Source organism: Trypanosoma melophagium (assembly GCF_022059095.1).
Source record: "Trypanosoma melophagium isolate St. Kilda chromosome Unknown ctg4segment0, whole genome shotgun sequence".
In the NCBI taxonomy this organism is placed as follows: domain Eukaryota; phylum Euglenozoa; class Kinetoplastea; order Trypanosomatida; family Trypanosomatidae; genus Trypanosoma; species Trypanosoma melophagium.
The window spans coordinates 95028-119898 of record NW_027125178.1 but is presented as its reverse complement, the minus strand read 5'-3'; the positions used below and the strand labels follow the sequence as shown (position 1 = coordinate 119898).

General features: G+C 40.0%; 9 protein-coding genes across 9 annotated transcripts; all 9 read right to left on the bottom strand.

Moving 5' to 3' along the window:
- Nucleotides 1-340: 340 nt before the first annotated feature.
- Nucleotides 341-6016, bottom strand: LSM04_009313 (RNA polymerase Rpb1; the record flags this gene model as incomplete). The annotated part of the gene is made up of 1 exon (XM_067336260.1): nucleotides 341-6016. One exon carries the CDS (start codon nucleotides 6014-6016, stop codon nucleotides 341-343), a length of 5676 nt encoding a protein of 1891 aa, XP_067188136.1.
- Nucleotides 6017-6531: 515 nt separating this feature from the next.
- Nucleotides 6532-8349, bottom strand: LSM04_007816 (Amidase signature domain; the record flags this gene model as incomplete). The annotated part of the gene is made up of 1 exon (XM_067336249.1): nucleotides 6532-8349. The coding sequence occupies one exon, from the start codon at nucleotides 8347-8349 to the stop codon at nucleotides 6532-6534; it is 1818 nt and encodes a 605-aa protein (XP_067188125.1).
- Nucleotides 8350-9222: 873 nt separating this feature from the next.
- Nucleotides 9223-9606, bottom strand: LSM04_009068 (uncharacterized protein; the record flags this gene model as incomplete). The annotated part of the gene is made up of 1 exon (XM_067336238.1): nucleotides 9223-9606. One exon carries the CDS (start codon nucleotides 9604-9606, stop codon nucleotides 9223-9225), a length of 384 nt encoding a protein of 127 aa, XP_067188134.1.
- Nucleotides 9607-10417: 811 nt separating this feature from the next.
- LSM04_008535 (Small GTPase superfamily) lies at nucleotides 10418-10999 on the bottom strand (the record flags this gene model as incomplete). The annotated part of the gene is made up of 1 exon (XM_067336227.1): nucleotides 10418-10999. The coding sequence occupies one exon, from the start codon at nucleotides 10997-10999 to the stop codon at nucleotides 10418-10420; it is 582 nt and encodes a 193-aa protein (XP_067188129.1).
- A 1293-nt stretch (nucleotides 11000-12292) lies between these two features.
- On the bottom strand, nucleotides 12293-15286 carry LSM04_003989 (OTU domain; the record flags this gene model as incomplete). The annotated part of the gene is made up of 1 exon (XM_067336216.1): nucleotides 12293-15286. One exon carries the CDS (start codon nucleotides 15284-15286, stop codon nucleotides 12293-12295), a length of 2994 nt encoding a protein of 997 aa, XP_067188107.1.
- A 1141-nt stretch (nucleotides 15287-16427) lies between these two features.
- Nucleotides 16428-17336, bottom strand: LSM04_000909 (Ribosomal biogenesis; the record flags this gene model as incomplete). Its single annotated transcript, XM_067336205.1, has 1 exon — nucleotides 16428-17336. The coding sequence occupies one exon, from the start codon at nucleotides 17334-17336 to the stop codon at nucleotides 16428-16430; it is 909 nt and encodes a 302-aa protein (XP_067188096.1).
- Nucleotides 17337-18055: 719 nt separating this feature from the next.
- On the bottom strand, nucleotides 18056-18634 carry LSM04_004552 (Transport protein particle (TRAPP) component; the record flags this gene model as incomplete). The annotated part of the gene is made up of 1 exon (XM_067336191.1): nucleotides 18056-18634. The coding sequence occupies one exon, from the start codon at nucleotides 18632-18634 to the stop codon at nucleotides 18056-18058; it is 579 nt and encodes a 192-aa protein (XP_067188111.1).
- A 749-nt stretch (nucleotides 18635-19383) lies between these two features.
- Nucleotides 19384-20778, bottom strand: LSM04_009274 (uncharacterized protein; the record flags this gene model as incomplete). Its single annotated transcript, XM_067336180.1, has 1 exon — nucleotides 19384-20778. One exon carries the CDS (start codon nucleotides 20776-20778, stop codon nucleotides 19384-19386), a length of 1395 nt encoding a protein of 464 aa, XP_067188135.1.
- A 2423-nt stretch (nucleotides 20779-23201) lies between these two features.
- On the bottom strand, nucleotides 23202-24335 carry LSM04_005614 (uncharacterized protein; the record flags this gene model as incomplete). Its single annotated transcript, XM_067336169.1, has 1 exon — nucleotides 23202-24335. The coding sequence occupies one exon, from the start codon at nucleotides 24333-24335 to the stop codon at nucleotides 23202-23204; it is 1134 nt and encodes a 377-aa protein (XP_067188115.1).
- Nucleotides 24336-24871: the final 536 nt, after the last annotated feature.

Here is a 24871-nt window from a genome sequence, read left to right as displayed (position 1 = left end):
TCCCACATACATACATATAAGAGATAAATAAAGGAAGAGATAAAAGGAGAAGTAAACAGAGACATGGTGGGTAAATTCGTAGATTACAACAGAACATGGAAAAGGAAGAAGAGAGCAAACAACGATCCCAATAATAATGACAACAAATAAGAAGAAGTACTGCCCTGTATTGCCACAGAGAAAATTGCCCATCTTCACCTTATTCATGCAATAATAATAATAATAATAATAATAATAATAATAATAATAATAATAATAATAATAATAATAATAATAATAATAATAATAATAATAATAATAATAATAATATTAATAATACATTTATATATGTATATTTCCTTTACACGCCTCCACGTTCCAGTACATCCTGCAGGATAGCGGCATCTGGTGTAACGCCCACAGTTGCCGTTCCCACACGCGGCCGTTCGCCCACCATAATCGCCGCGCTGATGGATTGCAGTTCATCCGACATTCCACGCGTAACAGCCGTGTGCAGCCAGCGACGAGATGAGGCAAATGTCATTTGAAACAGTGGACTCGCACTCCGGGCAATTACACCTGTAAAGTTAAAGTTCTCCCACACCCCACGATGTGTGGCGGCATCCGCAATTAGTGTGAGATGTCTGTGATCGACGGCATAACGACGAAAGAGTTTAGAAAGTTCATCATATAAGGCACGATAAGCCGCCTCCACACCAAAGGCATGTGCCATATCACGAATATCAGTAGAACGGGCCTGACGCACTTTTACTGATCGCAATAAACCACGTCTTTCTTTTCCAACACCACTGCCAACTTCTTTCTTCTTCCCATGCTTATTATTATTATTATTATTATTATTATTATTATTATTATTATTATTACTCTGTGAAGCGAGATGCGATTGACGGTTTATGTTTATGGTGAAGAGGGAAAGAAAGGCGAGAACGCGGCGAACAGTGGCACCGGAGCCTGTAAAGACGAGTTCCCCACAACGATGATTATTCGCGTTTCGTGTAAATGAAACAGATGCGAATGGTGGTAATAACGGCGATGGCAGTGATTGATATAACAGTGCGGAAGCCACAACATCCGGTACAACCGCCACTACACCTGGGGGAAGTCGTAATACCACATTTACCACAAATAAATCCTCATCATCTTTACTATTATTATTATTATTATTATTATTATTATTATTATTATTATTATTATTATTATTATTATTATTATTATTATTATCATTTAATAAGGAAAGTGCCACACCATCACGATAGGCAGCGGTGAGACTTAACGGTGAAATATCAACTGTAAACGCATGTCCACCATAAGAAGCACGCAATGGTAAGAATGAGCGATAACGCAGTGCAGAGATGGATTTATTATTACTCATATGTTTCCTTATATCCATATCCACATCCTCCTCATCCTCATCCTCGTCATCTGTTTCCGCTTCTTCCTCTTCATTCTCAAAGACATCCAATCCATCGGCGCCGCTCTGTTGACTGCGAAGTGTAGGAGATGCACGGGCCCCACCACGCACACTGCCAGCACATTTACTGCTGCTCTTTCCATCATCATCATTATTATTATCATTATCACTATCGCTGGGTGCATCACCACCGTTATCGCCCACCGAACTTCCATCATCATTAACACCAGTACCAACAGAACCATCAATAACAGCATCCATGAAATCCCGCGGTTTGTTCATAACACCTGCAGGACCAGCACCATCGGTGAAATCCTCCCCAGCTGCTCCAGCAGCACCGGTATCTTTTTCCTCACGTGTACGTCCTCGTAGTACTTTTACAACACGTTTCGCAAACTGTCGTAGGGCATCTGTAAAAGAGTCCAAATGCTCCGAAGGGGACATACACATACAATCTCGACTCTCATCCAAGTACGATTGAGAAAAGAGTAACGCAATGGTTAATACCGTCGCATCCTTCTGTCGGGAAACGTGATAGTGCCAACCCTTTCCAGCATTTTGGGCGGTTCTACCCTTATTATTATTATTATTATTACTACTACTACTACTACTACTACTATCATTCGTAGTACCACGAGCCAAACAATCGACCAGTTTTGTTGGAACTGCAGCCCGTAATAATCGCGCAATAGCCACTTCATCCTCATCTGTGGCATTTTCCACAGGCACCACCACCGCAGCATTTTGAACAGAGGCATGAATGAGTAATTCACGCAAACGTGGAATACCCTCCGTGACGTGTGTAACGGTTGAACCAGCACTGTGAAATGTATTGAGTGTCATTTGCGTAGATGGTTCACCTGCGGCCTGTGCGGCGAGAAGCCCAACTGGTTCACCGGGATCACAGAAGGCACGTAAACGTTTATTCGTGGTAAGTTCAGAGAGAAAATCACGGTAGTATTCCACATTCTCTTCACGCTTCTCCGCCAGTTTCTCCCTTACACGCCGTTGCGTACTCCATCGTGCCACTTGTGAAACTTTTCGAAAAAGTGGAAATGTGGCTTTGTTTTGCAAGTAATCCTCCATTCCATCTCGCATGTACTTTGGAAGTGGATTTTCTTGTACTTGCTGTCCCAAGTGTTGTTGTCGCACCTGTGCCTTATCATCTCCTGTCATATTCACACAAGTAGAAGAAGAAGCGATTTCTTTTTCCTCCGCACGGGGACGTTTACCACGTTGAATCTTTTCCTTTTCCTTTTCCTCTTCGGCTTCTGTGTCACCAACATCTACACAAAAGCGTCTGCCAAGATCGACAATATTCTCCTTTGCCATTTCCCACGATTGCAGTGTGGAGGCTTTACACGGATCCAAACCATCCCCACCGTATGTAAACTGCACCACACTTCCATTCGAATCCCGCACGGAGTGATCCCAGTGCACAATAAGACTCTCCAATCCCTTAATAAGACAACGTTGGAGATGCCCTGAACGAGATGTTTTAACGGCAGTATCAATAAGACCATCACGACCAGCCATGGCATGAATAGTATACTCCGGTGGTCGAATACCAGATGCAAAACGACCAATAGCATAACCAAACGATCTCGCTCGTCTCTCATGCGGGAAAAAGGCGGGAAGTGTTTTTGCCGAATTCATACGTTTTACACGTCGTCCATCAAAGAGCTGTTGTCCAAGTCCAAGTGCCATTTGTGTAGCGTTGGCATTACTTCCCTTTGCTCCAGATGTGGTCATCATAAGAAGATGATTACGGGGAAAAGGTACCATCATACGTCCTGGCATAAATTCCTGTTGTAACCTTGTGGCATGTTCCATTATCTTTGGCATAGCAATAGCCTCATCATCTGGAAGCTGCAGAGGAGCTTCATCCAATTGACGTAATAATTCATAACGACGTTGTTCCTGTACAAGAATCATATCATCCATACCAATAGAAAATCCTTCTCGTTGTAAACTTTGAGATAAAATACGACCCAATGCTCCAAATAATTGACCCACCTTATGTGGACCATATAATTCATGTACTACATGTGCAACAGACATGCTAGATGCACCAAGTTGTTTTTTACACATCAATCCAATTAATAATTCACTGTTCATAAATAAAACACTATCATCATCCATGGCTTGACGTGTAAAGGTACGTATTTCATCACTTCCTGGAACCGTGGTATTATAAGCACTCGGTTGAATAAGTGAAGTTCCTTTTAATGTCACACCACTTTCTCCTGCCCGTGTTGTACTACGACAACTTCCTACACCACTTACATAACGTATAACCACAGAAATTAATTGTTTACCGCTCCATAATGGACGAGGACGTAATATAGCAGGTATAGGAATAAGTTCAGATAAGGTTACTTCATGTTGCTCCTGCATATATGGAGCAAGACCATAATATGCAAGTTGTACAAAAGTAGCATGATCCAAAAATTTATCACGTAATGTTAACATAACTCCTGCCGCCACATGATCTTGAATAAGACCACGAATAGGTTTTCCAGAAGTTGGTACAAGATAGTTAAGATTAGCATCCATTATGGTATCTAGTTCCGCCTTGGCTTCAATACTTTGTGGGACATGAATATTCATTTCATCTCCATCAAAATCTGCATTAAAAGAACTACCATTGACGTAATGAAATCGAAGTGTCTTGTACCCAGATAACACCTTAACTCGGTAACCCATCATACTCGGTTTATGTAAAGTTGGTTGACGGTTAAACACAACACGATCCCCATCAAGAATGTGACGATACACAATAAGAGTCATTCCACTTTGTGCCATGGCAAAATACTTCGCTGCGTGTTGTCTTCGTGTTTGTTCTGGTACATTAAGATCTACAAATCGAATTTCCCCATTCGCATGACGTAGTTCTAGGTGTGTGGCACCAGGATACCTCTGCGGTCCGTTAATCACACACCGTTTAAGAAGACTCATTCGTGCTGGGGCGAAACATGTTACCTGTTCTGGAAATGATAAACTGCGAGAGAATGGACGAGGTAATAATACTTCATTTGGTTCCACTAATGGATCAGGCGAAATAACGGAACGACAGGCTTGATTCACACGTTTTCCCATCATATTCATACGAAACAATCCTTCCTTTTTGGCAAAGGTTTCCAATATTCCTTGATATAACTCATTTACTTTTACCTGTAAATTACGTAGATTAATTTCATTAGCAATCTCTTGAGCCGTAGAGACAAGATTACGTTCTGGTGTGGAATTATTTCGTAACATCTGATAACACTCAATTTGTTCTACAAATCCAAGCACATCTGAGAGGGCACGTGTTTGAGTATCTGGGGAAATTGCCCCACTATCTTGCACCTGTACACCAGAGGAAAGACGTAGTGGGAGTGGTGGAACGAGAATGCGATCAATAAAGAAGACTTTATACATTTCACGTGCTGGTAGTGGTGTGTTGTGGGCGGTGGATATGGAAGGTTCACCAAGGTGTGGGAATAATAACGAAAGTAATGTATCTTCCTTAAGACAGAGTTGTTTCAGGTGTTCACGGATGTCTTGATTTCGGAAATAGGTATGACTTCTCTTGTGTAATTTATTATTCTCCTCCCATTCACTTAGTTGGGCCTGTGAAAGAAGTGCATTAGCGACATTCACATTAGCACTATTCTTTTTAAAGAAAAAGAAGAAATGACCATTTCGCTTCGTTATACGTGGTGATAATCCATTACAGTGGGAACAGACATTCGGGTACTCCCGTAGATCTCGTAATGCCTGTCGTGCAATATTATTACGAACATCTATAGCCCCCTTATTAGTTCCTACTCCTATTCCTGCTTCTGTTGTTTGATTATTATGATTATTATTGTGATTATTATGATGATTATTATGATTACTATTCCCATCTGTAGATGACGATGATGATGATGATGATGCAAGGGCATATCTCTTACGAATCCGTTCCACATGTTCCTCCAACAATGACACATCATTCACCACCTCTTCATTCGCCACATGTAATCTTTTATGCCGGGCATCATTTCCCCTCGCATTTGCCACGACATCTAATAAGTGTAGGGCCTCGCCAATGAGTCCACAGTCAATTAACCGCAGTGTTTGCCGATAACGTTCCACATCAAACAACGGCGCGCGGAATTTGTGGCAGAAAAAACACTTCGCCTGCAGCAACAACTCCGCCTCCTCCACTAAATGTGGATTCATCACAAACATGCGTCTCTCATTTTGCAGGGGATTGCCCGGAAAAAGCCGCGGCATCCCAACATAGCCAAAGTGCCCCTGACACCGTTCATTCCCGTACTTACCGGTTAAACTCGCCGCACACGTCTGACAGGACTGCGGTGGATAAGTGCGAACGTCAAAGTTTCCCATGCGGGGGTCGTAGAAAGTCGCGTGTTCCTCGCCAGCCCGCATGACAGGCCGCCATGGGGCGGATTTCTCCTCCTGCCCACATCGAGTGCGAACCTCGACAAACGCCATCTTGGACATATCGTGTGGGGCGAGAAGGGAGAGGGAGACGGAGACCTTGTCGGGCATGACGTGGCGAGTTTTGAGGTCGCCAACGTAGGCGTCGAATGGAAATGCCGTGATGAGCGACATCGCTACCATATATATATATATATAATGAAAGAGAAAAGAAGAGGAAAGAGTAATAGTAATAATAGTAATGTCAAATGTGAGAGAAAGCAAGCAAAAGGAAATAGAATATATATACATATATATAGTACATGTAACTTGTATAGGCGCAACCACCTTATGTCTTCTGTATAAACACAGTTGAGGAGGAGAAGAGGGGGAAGAAAGCAATAATAATAATAATAATAATGTAACCACATGAAAGTGTTAAACATGAAAGAAAAAAAAAAAAACAGGCCAACCGTGCGTTTCATTTTTCCCTTTTCCTTTTTTTTCTTATTATTGACTTCGATTTCTTTTTTTTTGCTTCTCCCTGGCTTTTCATTCTTCTTCTTATTTCTCCCTTCACTTCATTTTCTTTCCCGAGATGGTCCTCACAATCCCATCGACCTCCACAGACATTATATGTCTATATTTATGCACATATACTGTATCGTACTCCCATACTTACTCGTTCTCCCTCTGCCAGATCTACCTATCTACCATCCATTTTGTTTAGTTTTACTGCTATGCTTTTCCAATACTGCCCATCCCGGGTATTTATATCCGCCGAGTACCTTTTCCAGTGCAATCGCTACACCAAGACTTAATTCATCATTATGCTCACGTGAGACAATCTGCACTCCTTTAGGAAGATGATAATCTGCTGGGAGTCCTCTTTCACGTACATCCGCCGCCGTTAACGTGGTCTGTGAGTGGCGAAGATCCTCCGTCCAAATAGGCACAGCCGTGGCAGGCATTTGCAGCACATTAAAGGCCGCCGTATATTGAAATTGAAATGGAGATAAGAGTGGAGAATGATGCCGTGGTGCGGGACGAGGAAATGTTGGGGCCACAATAACACCATCATTACAGAGAAGTTCCTCCAGTGAACGTTTAAAGTCTGAAATACTGAATTTACAGTTTGTTAGGAATAAATTGCGGGGAAGTTTCTCCCCCATAGACTCAATTAGACAAAGTGATAAGGCCGGTAATGTATGCTGGGATCGTCCCATCAACCACTGTGCCATTTCACGAAACACATTAAAACTCTGATATCCCTCTCCCATGAGTGCCGTAAACTTTGTTTCTGTCGCATCGGACATCAATGCCTTTGACCACATGGCCAAAATATCCTCAAATGGTTTAAACTCCGCCGGTACTTCGCCTCCACTACAACGACTGGGATCTCGTAGATTGATATACACTACTTGTGCCCCGTAGTGTTCTTTTAAACAACGCACCGCCACATGTACGGCGTCAATCTGCGATCGCGATGTACGCACGCCGTGAATGCCAAAGTCCTCCAATGCATATACACGTAGTGGTTTTTTACTATTTGCAATGTTTGGAATATCACCGAGTGGTAAACGTGGGGGATAACGTTGGGGATCTTCCAAGAATCCTCCACGTGCGGCCACCTGACAAAGTGGGACGATATCTTCTGCAAATCGACAAATAGGACCCACGGCCATATAATGATTCGCCACCGTCTTTGGGGATGGATGTTGGCCTCTATTACTGATATAATGTGGACTCGCTTTATAGCCAAACACACCGTTGAAGAAGGCCGGCATGCGAATGGAACCGCCAATATCACTACCGAGTGAAAAGGTAGAAAAGACGGCCCCCGCCGCGGCGCCTTCTCCACCACTACTTCCCCCCACCAAACACCGCGTATCATACGGATTGCACGAAATCCCATACACATGGTTCGAACTCTCATACCACATACACAATTCACTGGTGTTCGTAACGCCGAGAATAACGGCGCCCGCCTCACGGAAGTTCTTCACAACGGGACTGTCATGTGTGGCGATAATGTGACGTCTGTGTGGGTGTCCACTCGTGTTGGGACAACCCGTTACAGCCATACATTCCTTAATTGTACACGGCACACCAAGCAGCCAACTGGGCGCAGGATGACGTTTGGGATTTGCACGCCATGCATCCCACACCGCATCTGCCGCGATGGCTGCCTTTATGGCCTCATCAAAGCACTCAAACACCATCACATTGAGATATGGGTTTACTCGTTTAATGTGGGATATGTAGGTTCGCACCACATCTTCGCAGCGTAGTTCACCAGCCATGTAGGCGCGGTTTAATTGTACGGCGGATAATTGTTGACAGTAGGCAATTGGGGTGGGCGGAACCTGTCGTGAGGTGCGAGGACCAGCCATTAAGTAAATGGTAAATAGTTTATTCGCGACATATGCGTAGCCGATGAGTAGTATAGTTAGAGAGAGAATTCCACCAAACCACCATACTGCAATTGCCAGTATGGTAACAGTAACAAAAGCATAGCGTCGTATCATTACCAGATCCGTAGTAATTCTTGACCCTTTCCTTTTCTTTTTCTTTTCTCTTTTTCTCTCTACTTAAATATATTATAATATACTATCTACGATGTGCGATATATATATATATATATATATATATATATAGGTACGATTCTCCTTATCACTACCTTTTTATTCTATTCTTTTTTTGTGTGTGCGTAGAAGAGGAGAAGGCACTCTTTTTTTTTATTTTGTTTTCAAAGTATGTGCAAATATTATTGCCTTATTTCTCTACTTCTTCTTGCTATTGAATTTGTTCTTAATCGATATCTTGGGGGAGACAATACTAAAGCAAAAAGGAAATAATTAAAGAAGAAAAGGAACAGAGACAGGTGGATCAGTTAAGGGTTAACAAGGAAATAACAAACAAACGAAAAAGAACAAAAAAACAAACACGCGATGTTTAGAGGTCTGTTAATGTAATTCTCTGTTTGTGTGTACCATTGTGAGTAAATCAATGTGTAGGAAGAAGTGTGTGAATGAGTGAGAAATAAGAATTAAGATACAGCAGCATGAAAAGTAAATGTCATAATGAAATCTTTTCTTCTTCTTCTTCTCCTTTTTCCAGGGGTTCCCCTTATGTAATGTTACTACTATCGTTAGTTTATTATGACTCATTACCACAAACGTATTTTTATATTTATAAGTATAAATAGAAATAGAGAGAAATAGAAACTTCATACCTCTTTTTTCCGCTGATTTTACTTTCATTAACACCGGCACTACTAACAATCACCACTACAAATAAATAAATAAATAAATAAATAATATATATATATATATATATCCTCTTTCCTTCTCTCATTTTACACATTATTAGTACTACTACAACCAATAAACAAAACAATATTACGCTTCAACAAGTGCAATGGGTTCACAGTCCGGCCGTCTTCGATGCATCGCAACAACATGCCGCATTGGTACAGCCACAAGTGTGAGTGGACGCCAACTCAACTCCCCGTCCGCATATCGCCGCTGCTCAACTGCACTCTGCAGTAATAAATCCCCAATGCCCATGTAGGCAATAAGTGTACCGACCACCACCCGCTTGTCTGATAGCTCCACACGTATTTCGCGTCCAAGAAAGGGATGGAGGGGCTCTTCTACGGGTTTATTCATTTCCTTCTCGGCATGTACAGGCATCTTTGTTTGTATGAGTTGTTGATTTTCCTCCTTTTCTCCATGTGGTTGTCCTTTGGAGGATTTCTTCTTGTTTTCTTTGGTGTTCGCCATGACCCTTCTATCCCGTTAATGGAATCAGGTAGGGATATATATATATATATATATATATAATGATTGCATAAAGAAAGAAAAAGAAAAAAGTATTTTAAAAGAAAATAGGGATATTATTATTGCATTAGAAGAATAACAACAAGAAAAGAATTAGCTAAAAAGAAATAAGAAATAATAAGAAAAAAACAGGAATACATGTTTTTTTTTCTTTCTTTCTTTCTTTCTTCTATAAACTGGGATGAGACTTTATTCCTGCAATTCAAGGAGAACATATAAATAATAGTTAATGCCGCGTGCCTATCTTTTCCCTCTTTTTTCCGACTAGGAATATATCTTCTTCTCCCTTTCTCTCTCCCACCCAGACATATATATATATATATATATATATATATATATATATAAACAGAGAGAGAGAGAGAGAGAGAGAGAGGGAGAAGACATAGTAAGCAAACATCAGGGCAACCCCCAAACCAAAGAACAACACGAGTAAGAATACGTTGCCAATACCAGCAGCTCACACATTTCAACAAACACCGAAAGTAATTCGTTGAGACAACCAGCACACATAAATAGATAGATAAATAGAAATAGATAAATATAGACAGATATAGAAATACACATACAAGCGCTCACAAGGACACGAGTTAAGAATGCGAATCAAGAAATAAAGAAAGACAACAACAGCAACAACAACAACAACAAAAAAAAATGAATAAAATAAGAAATAACCAACGAGAACCATCAACAGTATAATCACATATAAACACACACACACAAGCACATAGATAATGAAATGAAATGGAGTAGGGTATTACTTCTTTCTCTTAGCCTGCGCACTCGATTCCTTCTGTCGTATCAATGTACCCTGCAGCCAATCAAACCCCGCCGCAACTCCAGTTCCCTTCAGGGCGTTAGAGGCGAATATATTAAACGGGTGCTCAGCCATAAGTGCAGTGAGATCCAACAGATCCACCAGCTCCGCGGCGGTCTTCGCTCCGGGCAAATCCATCTTATTTGCGTAGAACAGCACGGGGATTTTTCTCCCACCGCCGCCAGGCAATTCCCGCGTGACGTCCGGGTGCTGTAGCATTAACTCAATCTCCTCCTTTACTACACAAAGCCGCAGATGATCACTGCTGTCTACAACGAAAATGATGCCATCAACGTTATCGTAGTAACTCTCCCACAGTCCACGGAACTTCTTTGCCCCGCCCATGTCAAATACGGTAAAGCAGGCCCCACTCTTTTCAAAGGTTTCAACGGTATATCCAACAGTGGCGGAGATGTGCTCGATGCGCATTGGTCCTGGTTTTAATTGATTGATAATAGCCGTCTTGCCACTGTTGTCAAGGCCGCATGTGATAATATGCAGCTTTGTTTTGGACTGTCCCATCCGCTTTTTTTTCCCCTCTTCGTTTTCTACCCTATCTTTATTTATGTATATATGTATGTGTGTATGTGTATATATAAATATATATAAATATGTGCCTATCTATTTACCTATCAATCTATTCCAGCAGATGGATAGGAGTGGGAGTAAGAAGGGGGTTATAGGTGGGGCAGTAATTTTCTTTTATTTAGTCTTATTACCTCTATTTCTTTCCGTTTCCTTTTCCCTTTTTCTTTTTTTGGTTATGTTCACTTCTTCTTGGTGGGTAAGAAGTTTACTACTATTTTCCTACTCAAATATATATGGACATATATATGAATACATATACAGTCCACACAGAGAAATAGACATTAAAAAGAGGAAGATATAGAGAGATAACGAAATACAATTTATTGTGAAAGGCAAAAAGAAAATAAAAACATAGGAATAACAGTACACCTTATAGAAACACGCATACCATGTAGAGGGGGATTAAATAATAATAATAATAATAATAATAATAATAATAATAATAATAATAATAATAATAATAATAATAATAATAATAATAATAATAATAATAATAATAATAATAATAATAATAATATCAACTAGCCTTAAGAAAAAAAAAAAAAAGAAAAATAAAACTCCACTTCTGCTTCGTAAATGAATAGAAGTAGTAATAATAGTAATACCTATAGTGGTAGAAAAGAAGTCACCAAGAGTGCATGTACGTATATAATATAATATATATATATATATACAATGGTAAAGAAAAAAAGATGCAAAAAGGACTCTACACGCAAAAAGACACTCGCCTCTACAATGCAATACTACCAAGAGGGAGGAAAAAAAAAAGAACAATGATAAAAATAAAAATAGTTACGAAGGGAAATTGTTCAAGGAAGCATGAATATAAACCAAAACTAAAACTAAAACTAAACAACCAAACAAAGAAAAAGAATAGACAAAAATAACATCTCAGGATCTTTACTTCTTTTCCTCTCATATATATTTATATGGGAGCAACTAGTCAATTCTTTCAAAAATAAATTTACTTATTTTTCCTCTACAGATTATTTTTCCTCTTTTTTTGTCCTTTCTCCAGCCTTCTCGTTTTTTGTTTTTGTTTTTGTTTTTCTTTCTCCCCTTTTCTGCCCCATTCATTCTCGCGGCTACGTAATCACTTACTTTCCTCCCTTTTCTTCCCCTCTCCATTATCATTTCCAAAACAACTTCTCTTTTCTTTTCTTTTTTTTCTCTCTTCTTTCTTCTCTCTTTTTGCCCGAAAGGAGATCTGACCACACAAACCGCTACTCATCGCTGACAAATGGCATTAGCGGAGAGACTTTTCCTTAAAAACGGCACTGTGGCGTCGGGCTCGAGGGCACCACAACTACACGGACGTGGCATAACTCCACCACTGGAGACTTCTTTTAGTTCTTGTTGTTGTTGATTATATTCATTTTGATTTTGTGTTTGTGTTTGAGAGGAAAGATGGCAATCCGCCAAACTTAAGGCATTATAATGCACCGGTGATAAATAAGAGAGAAATACATCAATTGGTTCGGAGTGTGCTTCAAAGGTAAAGCAAACCCGTTGGTCCTCTTCTGGTGCGGTGTAAAAGCCATTCAAACCATTGACATTGCTCGTATCCAAATCAAATGAGAATTGAGGTGAATGTGTGCGAGATGGCATTTGATCACATCCACTACCAGGCCTACCAACACTATTATTATTATTATTATTATTATTATTATTATTATTATTATTATTATTATTATTATTATTATTATTATTCGTTTTAGTGCCATGTGGAAATAAAATAAAACTTCTACTTACTGGACCAAGTGGGGCGGAGGGTAAACTTTGTACAGATTCCGATGAATCGAATTGCTGCCGCGGGTGCTGTTCACTATCTTGATGATGATGATAATTTTGGGAATCTATTTCAGTATTGGTTACAATGGTAGAACTTGGTATAAGAACGATGAGTTTTTGCTGTTTCGTGCTATCCATCTTCTCTGCCCCCATCGCATAGAACTTGGCAATGTCCTGAGAAGCCGAGAGTAAATGCGCCTCCTGCGTTGAATTATTCACAGAACCCACTGAAACACTTGCAGGTTCAAAACTCATATCTACACCACCACCGTTATTATTATTATTATTATTATTATTATTATTATTATTATTATTCTTATTATGACTATGGTTATTATTATTATCGTCAATACCTGTATCTATACCACTAGCTCCTACACCTATTGGCATTCGACATGGTGGATCACCCGGTGTTGTGTATCCAATAATATCAGACGCCAGACGTGAATCACTTCCATTAGGCCCGGTAGCAAAGTAACCACTATTCATGGGTTTATCCACAACAGGTGTAGCTGCAGTATGAATAGTGGAGGTGGCTAATTTGCGTTGTAAACAACGCTGAAGGGCACATGCATCCACAATACTATCATCATTATCTTCCGTTTTTGTGTTTTGCTGTGGTGTTACGGACTCTATAGCTGCAGATACAGGTAATTGATTTGGACTCCCACTAAAGCTGGAAAAACTTTCTCCAATATCATCTACGACTCCATTTCCTAGATGACTCAAAGAAACGGAGTTCTGATGTTGATGTTGTTGTTGTCGTTGATGTTGATGATGTTCTCGAATTGTCGCTACATCAATGAGAAACGCCGGTGGTGGTGGTGCATCCGTACCAGGACGATATGTAATGTAAAAGTTCTGCTGCTCTGATGAGAGTACGTGAATATTAATAAAGAGACTATCACTAGCCGCGCGGAGTGTCAGTTCATCTCCCCAACTTCCCTGTCGCAGTAACTCTTTATAGTAATTATCCGCTTCTTCTTTACTAGGGAAATAACAATCAAAACGATCCCGCACACTTTTCATGTACGTGACAATATGTGCACGAACGAGTTCATGATATTCCTCAGATCCCAACAACTGTTGAGCAATGGCACGGAACTGACAATTCCCATCATCTTTTACACGATGTTCAACAAGTTTGAGTTCACCGAGACGTTCTTGGAGTCGTTGCCAACCGACTTGAATAACCTGTTCACGTGTTAGTGTTGGGGATTTTGGTTCAGTTTCTACAGGCTTTTCTTCGACACTGCTCTTTGTAGATTTTTTCTCCTTTTCCTTTTCCTTTTCTTTCCCTTTTTCTTTCTTTTTCTCAGAATTGCTAGGATCCTTCTGACTGCGGCGAAATATAAAAAAGTGTTGCTTTCCTGTTCTGGGAGTTTCACAAAACTCTTCCATCCTTAACGGGGTTGGTTTCTTCTCCTCCACTGCACTATACGCATCCTCCCCTTCGTCTCCTTTAACAACATCATCACCACCATTATTATTAACATCTTTATTCTCACCTTTATTAGTAGTATTAACATCATGTTTATTCTTTTCTTTCTTTTCTTCTGCTAGTGCTTTTATATTTTGTCCTTGATCCGGCTGCATGGTCTCATCCATAGATTCTCTCGGTGATGATTCCAGAGCGGTGGTATCTAAAGATAGTTTCCGCGTTCCTTTTGGTTTCAAGAGCGGTACAACAGCCGATACTCCATCTTGTGTGAGTGGTGTGTCTTGCATAAGACTATGTTGATGTTGATGATGATGATGGTGATGTTTTTCATTCTTTTTCTTTTCTTTTTCCTTTTCCTTCACTTCACTACCACTACCATCGCTATTGCTATTGCCATTGCCATTGTTATTGCTGTTATTTTCCGTTTGTGTGGACTCGCCGGTTTTCTCTGCCTCGCCGTTGTGTTCATGTTTCCCAAATCGTTCCTGAAATATTGAGACGGCAAGCATGCGGGAGTCTCTGGCGGCGAATGGAGTTACCGCCACTACTGGCGTGGCCGCATACTTATTACCATCCACAAATGAATTGGCCGTTAGTTTTGTTTCTTCCCCATCTGTGTTCATCTCCGTAACAATAGTGAGTTTGGGCCAATCCCATGTGGGGAGTGGTGGAGCTGTGGTTCGTTCTTCCGGTGAGGATGTGGGTGTTCCTGTTTTGGTACTTTCACGACGTTGTGCCTCACAATGTTGATTATGTTGTTGATGATGGGCTTTATTATTATTATCACTGTTTCCGTTATTATTACTATTATTATTATTATTATTATCATTATCATTATTATTATTGTTATTATTATTATTAGTATGCGGCGTCGCTGTACATGATAGCGATGTTGATTGTGGTGTGTCTTTCTTATCAGCCTGTTGTAGGCGATTCCATGATGGTACATTTCCTCTTATCTTTCGGTCACTGGAGTAGCAGCCACCCATAATACTAATACTAATACAGCTACTGCTACTAATACTAATAGTACGGGTTGGACTTTTTTTTTCTACTCTCTCTCACTCTCTTTCTCTCTTCCCCACCTTTCTTTACAACCAGCAAATCTCTATTTTGTTTATGTATTTTCACTGAATGTTTTATGGTGGATTCGTGTGTATGTGTGTGAGTGCCTACACCCTTTCTTTTTCTTCGTTTTTCCTCTTTCTATCCAAATTGGTTGACTCTCACTCTCCTTTTTGCTCTTTTTCTGCCTTTTTAGGCTTTTCTTTTTCTGCCTCTCTACTGTGTTGGTTTCCTTCCTTTAATTCCTTTTTTCCGTTTGTGAGATATCTGGGGTGCGGCGTGCTCTCTCCTTTAATCCCTCTTCACTCACTATCACTTATTTCTCTCTTCAGACAAACACAAACACAAACACACACCCTTTCTCACGTTAAGAGTGAGCACGTCCCCACCTTCCTCGTCGTTGCGAGAAAGTGGCGCGGCTTCCCCCTTTAGGAAGTAAAGGGGAAATTATAATAAGTGAGAGGAAATATAACAAAAGAAAAAGAAAAAAAAGAAGCAAATGGAGTGTTAGAGTATTAAAATAAAATACTAGTGCAGGAAAAAACAAAAGGACATGATTCCTTTTGTTGTTGTTGTTTCTTTGTTGTTGAAAAGACACATATACACTTACACAGTCAGAGACAAAGAGGGAGAGATAGAGAGAGAGATCATGCATATATATATATATATATATATATATATATATATATATATATATATATATATATATACTTTCTTCCTCTTCTTCTTCTATGTCTTTCTTTTCTTTTTTTTCTTTTTTAAAAAAATCTCACCATGGAGTTTTCGTTAAACGGGTATTAGTCAACTTTTTTCGCTTTCTTTTTTTGTCTTTTTTTCCTTAGTCTCACCACCTCTCTCACACCACCATCAAGCCACAACGTCAAACGCATTATCTTTTTTTTTCCCACATTCTCTCTTTACTATTCATCCCACCAGCAGCACTACCCACACTAATAATAATAATAATAATAATAATAATAATAATAATAATAATAATAATAATAATAATAATAATAATAATAATAATAACAGCACAGTTGTTATTTGTTAAGATTTCACTCATATTTACTCCGCCTCATTATCCTCCCGCAGCCATTCCTCTTCAAATGCGTGTACAATCGCACTGCAGGCTGCAGCGGCCGACATACTTCTCTCACTCAAGCGAATACTCTTCACTTGCCCTTTTGGTGCGTAGTCTGCCTCCACATCACCCTTCGACATTCCACCAATCACAAACGCAAATGGACGGAATTCCCGCGCCGCAGCGGCATCACGGTGTTTTTGGGCGAAATGTGTTTCTGTTGGATTCGCCGTGGAAGAAGTAGAAGTAGAAGAACCCACCGCGGCAGGTTTCTCATCATTATTGTAGTGATTACCACTATTACTACCACTGTTATTATTATTATTATTATTATTATTATTATTATTATTAAGATTCTTGTATTCATCGGCGATACCGCACTTGGCACAGAATGCATAGAGATCCGGCACCTCATCCCCGTCCTTCTCCACACGAATTATTGTACAATTTGCCGGAATGTGATCCGTAACGGGGTTTCGCACCACACGTAAGAGTGAGAGGTGCCCGTGTGCGGCCCGCACCTTCATCTTGTACAAACACGATACCATCATCTTTTCAAAAAGTCGCATATGCCGCGGTACACGCAGTCGTGGATCCACCGCAATCACCACACCCTTCTTTGTGCGAAGAAACACTTGCAGTAAACCCGCACGATTTAACGGGGAGTCGAGGAGATGTAAAAGTAATTGATGGACAACGTCTGGACGCCATTCAGCGGGATCGGCCCCACTGCGGGCGTGATGGGAACGGTGTTTCTCAGAGAGAAGCTCAAAGCCGTAATCCGTACGCACAACTGTGAGAGGACAGTGCTCAATGATGATAATAACACGCCGCCAGCGTATTTTTTCTTCTGCGGATTTAGGCAATCGTGCAGACTTACGGCGATACTCCATTTTCCTGTCTTGTTATTTCTTCTATTCTTTTTTTTCTTTCTTTCTCTTTGTGTGTTTGTGTGGGTGGAAATGGCTATTCCATTAAATGATGGAAATATGTGCGGAGATGGAAAGGAAATAGGGATAAAGATTGTAGAGATGTGAAACAGAAAAGAATAGGGAGAAAGAAGAAATCCAATAAGAATAGTGGAACAATCAAAATAATAATAATAATAATAATAATAATAATAATAATAATAATAATAATAATAATAATAATAATACAATACTAAAGAAAATATATGTTCATATGTAGAGAGAGATATATATCCCTTTTTTTTTCTTTCCATATATGTGCATGTAAGTAATGCATGAGAGAAAGAGAGAGAGAGAGAGGGAGAAACATAAAGCAAATAGAAACAAACAAAAACAAACAAACAAAGAGATAATGAAACTCTTCACCACCACCACCACCACAACAACAACAAAAACGAATACCATCAATGCCTAACAACGTCTAATCACGATCCCTCCTTCTTCTTCGTATCATCATCATCATCACTGCAGAGATTTAATGTAAAACGCTAATAATATCACCTATACCACCATCTCTTCCTTTCTCCCTCTCCTTCTCAAGCGTACAATCACATATACTCACACTAATACTCATATACAGAACAATAGAGCAAACGGAGAGAAACGCAAACAATTCACATCATCATCATCATCGTTATAATCATTTATCGTTCAATTTGAAATGTCTCCTTCTCTCTTCCCTTAAAAGTAAGCAGTAACTCATTGGTGGGATCACCACGGAGTGTATCCCGCACAAATGCCACATCCGCCACAAATCCCACCATCGCCAATGCCCCACTCAACACACCACACACAATATTTGAGTACCACAACCGATCACGCACAACACCCTCCGGCAGTTCCACAAACAACGCGAGTGGATTCTCTGCAAATGTAATCGCAAACGTATCCGCCGCCCGCACCGGCTCCACGGTCGCTTTAATATTTAGAAACATACGCAATCCAATTAACGCGGCACTCTCTGCGGCCTGTGCGAATGTCCGACACGGCGGTGATCCACTGCGGGCCCCATACTCCTCCACGAGTCGTGCGCCAATACGACGTCCCATGGCGTCCAGTTGTTGATTTACGGTTTCAACGTTATCGGGCTGCGGGAGATCGGCGATCATTTGCTGCACTAATGCCCCGTACGTTATGGCAAAGAACTCCGCACTGACCTTCTCACCACTCTCGAAAGCCTTTTCGCCCTCTTTCGCCGCTGCTGCCATGCGGGGGGCGGACATATGGGGGTTGGGAGTAAAGTGTGCTATGCGTTTATAACGCTATTTCTTCTTCTTGTTATTATTATTGTTATTGTGTTACAGGTAAGGAAGAATAACAAGAGGGATCAAACAAAGAAAGGAGAAAAAGATGAGTAGTTTAACGTCTATTTTTTCCTCTCCCCTCTATTTCTCTCTTTCTCTTTCTTTCTCTATGGGTGCGTGAGTGTGTATGGCCTGGTGAAGGGTCGCTTGTGTACTCTTCTTTCTGATCCCTCTTAAATCCCTCTTTCTTTATTTCCCTTTCTATACAATATATATATATATATAAACACAAAAAGAGGGATGAAACAAATAAGTTTACAAAGCAAACATGTAGAAAAAAGAATAAACAGACGAGAAAAAAAAATGAATTATTCCAGCCTTAATGATTTCTTTTTGAATGCATAATGATACCGCAAGTAGTTGGTGGTTTTGAGTGTGTGCATAAATGTATGAATGTAGATGGACATTCCCCTCTTCCACCCATTCATCAACATAGACAATCATTCTTTAGAATGAACTTGATACAACATAGTCAAGCAGTTTAATGTACATCGCCTCCTTATTTTTTTTTTATCCTTCTTCATTCATTCATCCCTGATATCTAAACATTCCCCAACTTCTATTAGTATACGAATAGAAGAAGAAGAACAAAAAAAAGAGAATAAGGAACTAAGACGCAAAAAGTAAAAAGAAGAAAAAATAAAATAAAAAAGAGTCTAAAGAACATCTCATACTTTTTGTGATGCTCTCTTCTTCCTTGTGCTAGCCTGCGCCTTGAGAAACTTTACACGAGCCATATATGCACGGAAACAGGCTTGTATAGTGGCCGCATGCTTCTTTGCCTTTTCTTCCATTTCCTCATAATGTCTATCACGCATAGATTCTATATACTTCTCCAGTTCATACTCCCCCTTCTCTGTCCGCAGTACTCCGAGTTCCTTATCAAGACCAACAATCAATTCCGTGTCTTCCTCTGCCTCTTTATTAAGTGCACTTGTGGCAGCTAACAGAGTTGTCATCTGCGCATCATATTCCGTGATGGCAGCACTCACGGCGGCTTCTTTCTTTCCTCGTTGTGTTCGCAGTGCGTTTGATTCTTCCTGATTACGTGCCACCATGGCGGCGAGTCTCTCTTCCTCTTGTCGTTGTTGCTCTTTCAGTTCCTCTAAATGTTCTGCCTCCTGTTTACGTCGATCCTCCTCCATCTTGTTATTTACATCCAGAAACGCATTAAGTTCCATCGCCACCACACTACGGGTGTACTCAATCTCCTCTTCCAATTGTCGTATCTCCGCATCCAATGCCGCCACCTCCGCTCGTCGTGCGTCTCGTGTTTCCTGATATTCACGCTTTAATGCCTTTACATCTGCCGATGTCGTCTTTTCTTTATTTACCGCCTCGTGCAGGATTCGGTAGTTGTGGATATCTTCATTCACTGTTGTTTTATTCCGCGCCGCTACAAGACCGACGAGTCCCTCCACCACTCGCTGCAGTGCCGGCACTCCGAGATCTGTGATGTTCAACAAGAAAGCCGCGGAGGATCGCCCCACAACATCCTCTTTTTGTTGTTGTTGTTGAGTAGATTGCAATTGCGATTGCGATTGAGACTGAGAGTGTTGTTGCGATTGATTCAAATGATGAGTATATTCCAAGTAGCCACCCTCACGAAGTGTATCCAGCACTGCCCGGAAGAGTGCATGATGTCGACTTAACTCCGACTCCTCCACACTTCCCACAACTGTGGCCGCCTCCAGTACATCTTTTTCAAGTTCCGCGAACTCCGTCATTTGCAGGAGAACTTCATTGCGGTCCACGTCTGTCGGATCGCCGTACTGCCCGGCCACATCGTAAATCAGTCGCGCTATTCGCTCCTCATCTTCTACTTCATCCATCATCGTCATATCTGCGGCTGTAGACGAAATGTTATCATTATTGATATTGTTATTATTATTCATAGTAATATTGGCGGTTATATTATTCCGCACCGCCTCAAGACAGGCTTTGCGTGTCCATGGAGTTAAATCTAATGGCAGACATGCGACAATCTCGAGATCACGTACGAGGTCTCGCAATACATACTCAATCTTGTCTGCCTGTCGCCGTGTTAACGCGTCCATGTCCATTGTTGTTATTTGTTATTTAACAGCAGCAACAGAAGCTACTACTACTACTACTATTACTATTACTACTACCCACCAGTACTAAACGGATGTGGTTAATGGGTGAGAGAAGATATCGAAAAAGAAAGAAAAAGAACAAAGTGAGAGAAATATTACAGGAATGTGATAACATGAGGAAAAACAAAAGAAACATCAAAGAAAAGATATATATATATATTTAAGCGTTCGTTTTTTTATGTGTGTTGAAACACGAAGAGAAAAACAAACCGAAAACAAGGGAAACGCAAACACACAAGCACGCACACTTCTTTCCTATACACACGCACGCAAAAAACACAGAGAGACAAGGAGACATGGGAAAATAAAACTCACGAATTGATGAGAGGTAATGATTCTTATTGATAGAAACAAGGGGAAAAAAAAACAAAAAGCAGAATAAAATTAAAAGAAAGAGGAAACAAAAAACAGAAATAAATAATTTAATATCGTTTTTTATATTCTTTCCTTCCTTTCCTTTCTTTTGCTTTGCCTGAAAAACATATATATGAATATATGTATAGATATATTTACATATATGTATGCATATACATATGTGTAAATGTGTATAGATGAAGGTAAAATAAATGGAAATATATATATATATATATATATATATATATATATATATATATATATACGTCCATACACATAGATCGACTCATATACATGAATGCAGGCACACGGAGACGACGGAAGAGCTAGGGAGTAATAATCAACAGAACAGCACAAAGCAATAACCAACAACAAAAAAAACCCAAATAAATGAATAAACAAACAATTTTGTCAACAGTAATCGTTCTGAATTCTTCTTTTTTTTTCCTTATATTTTTAGTGCTTGTTCGGATACTATTTTTATTTTCTCTTTCCCTGTGCTTCCCACCTTATCAATCTTTTACTCTTGATACTACTATCAGCTAGATCCCCCTTCACATCACCCCCTTTTTTTTTTAATATTTTCCCCCCTTCTCTCCTTTTCTTTCTCTCTGTATATGAATGCATGTATGTTCAAGATACACCAGAGCAACGGCAAAAGCATATCAAATACCTCCTTTTACTTTTTTTTGGGGTCTTCTTCTCTTTGCATTAAAGCTAACAATCGAAAAAAAATCTTTCACTTCTTGTGTTGTTATGGACCTCTACTCTACTTTTGCCCACTAGACATTGTTTTCTCTACTTTCTCTTTCTTTTCTGCCCCTTTTCTTTTTCACCACTACTCATCCCCACCCCAATCCTACACATAACTATGACGATGATGCCCCCTCTCTCTCTCTCTCTCTCTCTCTCTCTCTCTCTCTCTTTCCCTTTCTTTTTCTTTCTTTCTTCTCGACCCACCAACTGAAGTAGTAATAATAGGCGCGAAAAGGAAATAATTGGAAATGAAGGAAGAAGAAGAAACCAAATAAATAATAATAATAATAATAATAACAATAGTAATAGTAATAATAATAATAATAATAATAATAATAATAATAATAATAATAATAATAATAATAATAATAAAGGGGAAACAACAAAGATGAAAATCACAGAAATAAAAAAAAAACACACACACGCACAGGGAAAACATGAAGGGGGCCAACGCGGCACCATTCACGCAGAAACACCCATCGAGGGATGGAAAGAGAGATAGAGAGAGATAGACAAATAGATAAAACAAACATACGCGTCAAGCAAGAAAAACCCAGACAAATGGAAAAAAAAAGTCGAGCCATGCGGAATAGAAAAATAAGAAATAAGAATGGTGTTTGCCGCTATTTTTTTTTACCAGAGAATGTGAATTATTCGAATTGTATTAACTGATTTCTTCTTCTTATCATTGTAGCATTACTGCAGCTTATACCGTTACTATTACCGCCTTTCTACGCCATATCACGTACCCGCTCCACTTCTTTTATTCCCTTTGTATTTATCAACTCATTTAAAAATTTCACTTTCTTCTCCTTGTAAATATGCCCTTAAGCGCACAGGCACTCTCTGACTCCCTTACTTGCACAAACAAGCAAGCATTTAAGTCTCATGAATGTTCAGTTGTTTCTTTTCATATATATATTTTTCTTCCCTTCCCCCCTTTTTTTTTCTTTTACCCTCTGTATTCTAACTCTTGTATTAATATTTTTCTCGTTGCCTTCCTTTGGTGCCTTTTTCTTCCTTTTTCTCTTGACTTCATGCTATCATTGGGTGAGTCATGCAGTACATGTACAATCATAAACATATAATCATACATTGTGGCAAACCAACATGAAAAGCAAAGAAAACAAAAAAAAAAAAAACTCCTTTTTTCTTTTTTATTTTTAATATAAAAAATTTTTGTTTTTGTAGTATATATATATATATATATATATATATATATATATATTTATAAATCCATCTGTACCTATTATAGTACCCTACGCAGATGCGAGTATTCCAATAGCCTCAATATCCTTCTTTGTGAACTCATGTGTGCTGAGACCCCCGCAGCTCAATGATGCGCTTGACACGCCCAAAACAGAGACCAGATCCGGTTCTGCTGTTATCGCCTTTGACTTGCGGTTCAACTCTGCGATATCCTCCTTTGGCCACACCACACCAACACTCAACTTACTTGGCAATTCCTCTGGTGGAGGAAGTTGTGCCAACTCTGTGGCGAGAACCAGTGGATCATTTCCCGCGCGTACATGTGCCCACGCCACCACACTGTTATCATCATCCAAACGTCGCACCACGATGAGTTTGCGTAATGCGGCATTTGGTACTTTAATGGCATCCTCCACTGTGGCGCGGTACGGCTCACCACGGAGGATTGCGGCAACGTTAAATGAACCCGCCACACATGTACGCATCCAATACGGAACGGCCCCACAGCCATCAGAAATGTTAGAGGCAGACATGGATGGTTTACTATACCGACTTTCCGCCTTTAATGCCTTCAATACACGCTTTTCCTCTTCCATTAACTCCGGAAGAAGTGTGCAGGTGCCGTTCTCGCCCTTAACATCCGCCACCACTGTTGCCGCAACATTCATGCGGGGTTGCAGCATACAAACGAGTTTGATCTTCTCCTTCACCTCACCATCAATCTGCTTAAGGAAGGTACTCACCACCTCCTTCTTGGCAGCCAACTCCTCTGACTGTTTACGTTTCAACGCATCCAAACGCTCACGATTTCGCTGCTGCAGACGCTGTTCCTCCTTCTTTAGACGATCCTCCTCACGTTTGTGTGTAATCTGAACACGGAAGGAACGCTCCTGGTGCACAAACAACTCCCGCTCCGACTGCTCCTGCAGCAGCAACTGTGCAAGAAGTTGTGTCTTTGGCAATACCCGCACCGCAGGCACTTCCTCACGACGTCGCATCACATCCTTAAGAAACCTCGTTGTATCAAATGAATACTGCGAACTGCAAATAGATCCAAACTCCGTCCCACGTCCACTCACGGAAAATCGTGGACATCCATTCAAGTACGAAGCCGACAGAGCAAGGTTGTCGCTGCCATTACGACGTACAGAGACGACATTTCCGTTTGCAGATTCCATGGACATCGTTCACAACGTAAAGATCAAAAAAGAAAGAAAAAATCGTTTCTTTCTACTCCTATTAGTTTGTATCACTTAATGAAGATGATACCGCAGCAAATCTTACTACGCACAAAAAAACGAGAGAATAAAACTGGCTAAAAAAACCTTTAGCTTTTATGCTTGAAAAAAGAACATAAAAAACAAACAATTCAAAAAAAAAGTTTAGCGAGCAAAAAAAAACCAACAAACAATAAACGAGATCAATACAACAAAAAATTAAAAGGTCCACCACTACAAGAAAAACATTAAAGTTTGGATACAAGAACAATAAAAACATGAGAGACACACATCATTATCTTCCAAGACGCTATACATAAAAACTTCTCCACAAGAGTCAAAAAAAAAAAAAAAAAACACTCAAGAGAAAAAAAGAAGCATAAAGGAACATACATAATCATTTTTTTTCGAAACAATAAATTGTTCCCAAACAATAATAATAAATCCAATTAGGATGAGGAACATAAAAAAACAGGGACAAAGATAGAGGCTATGAAGGTAGT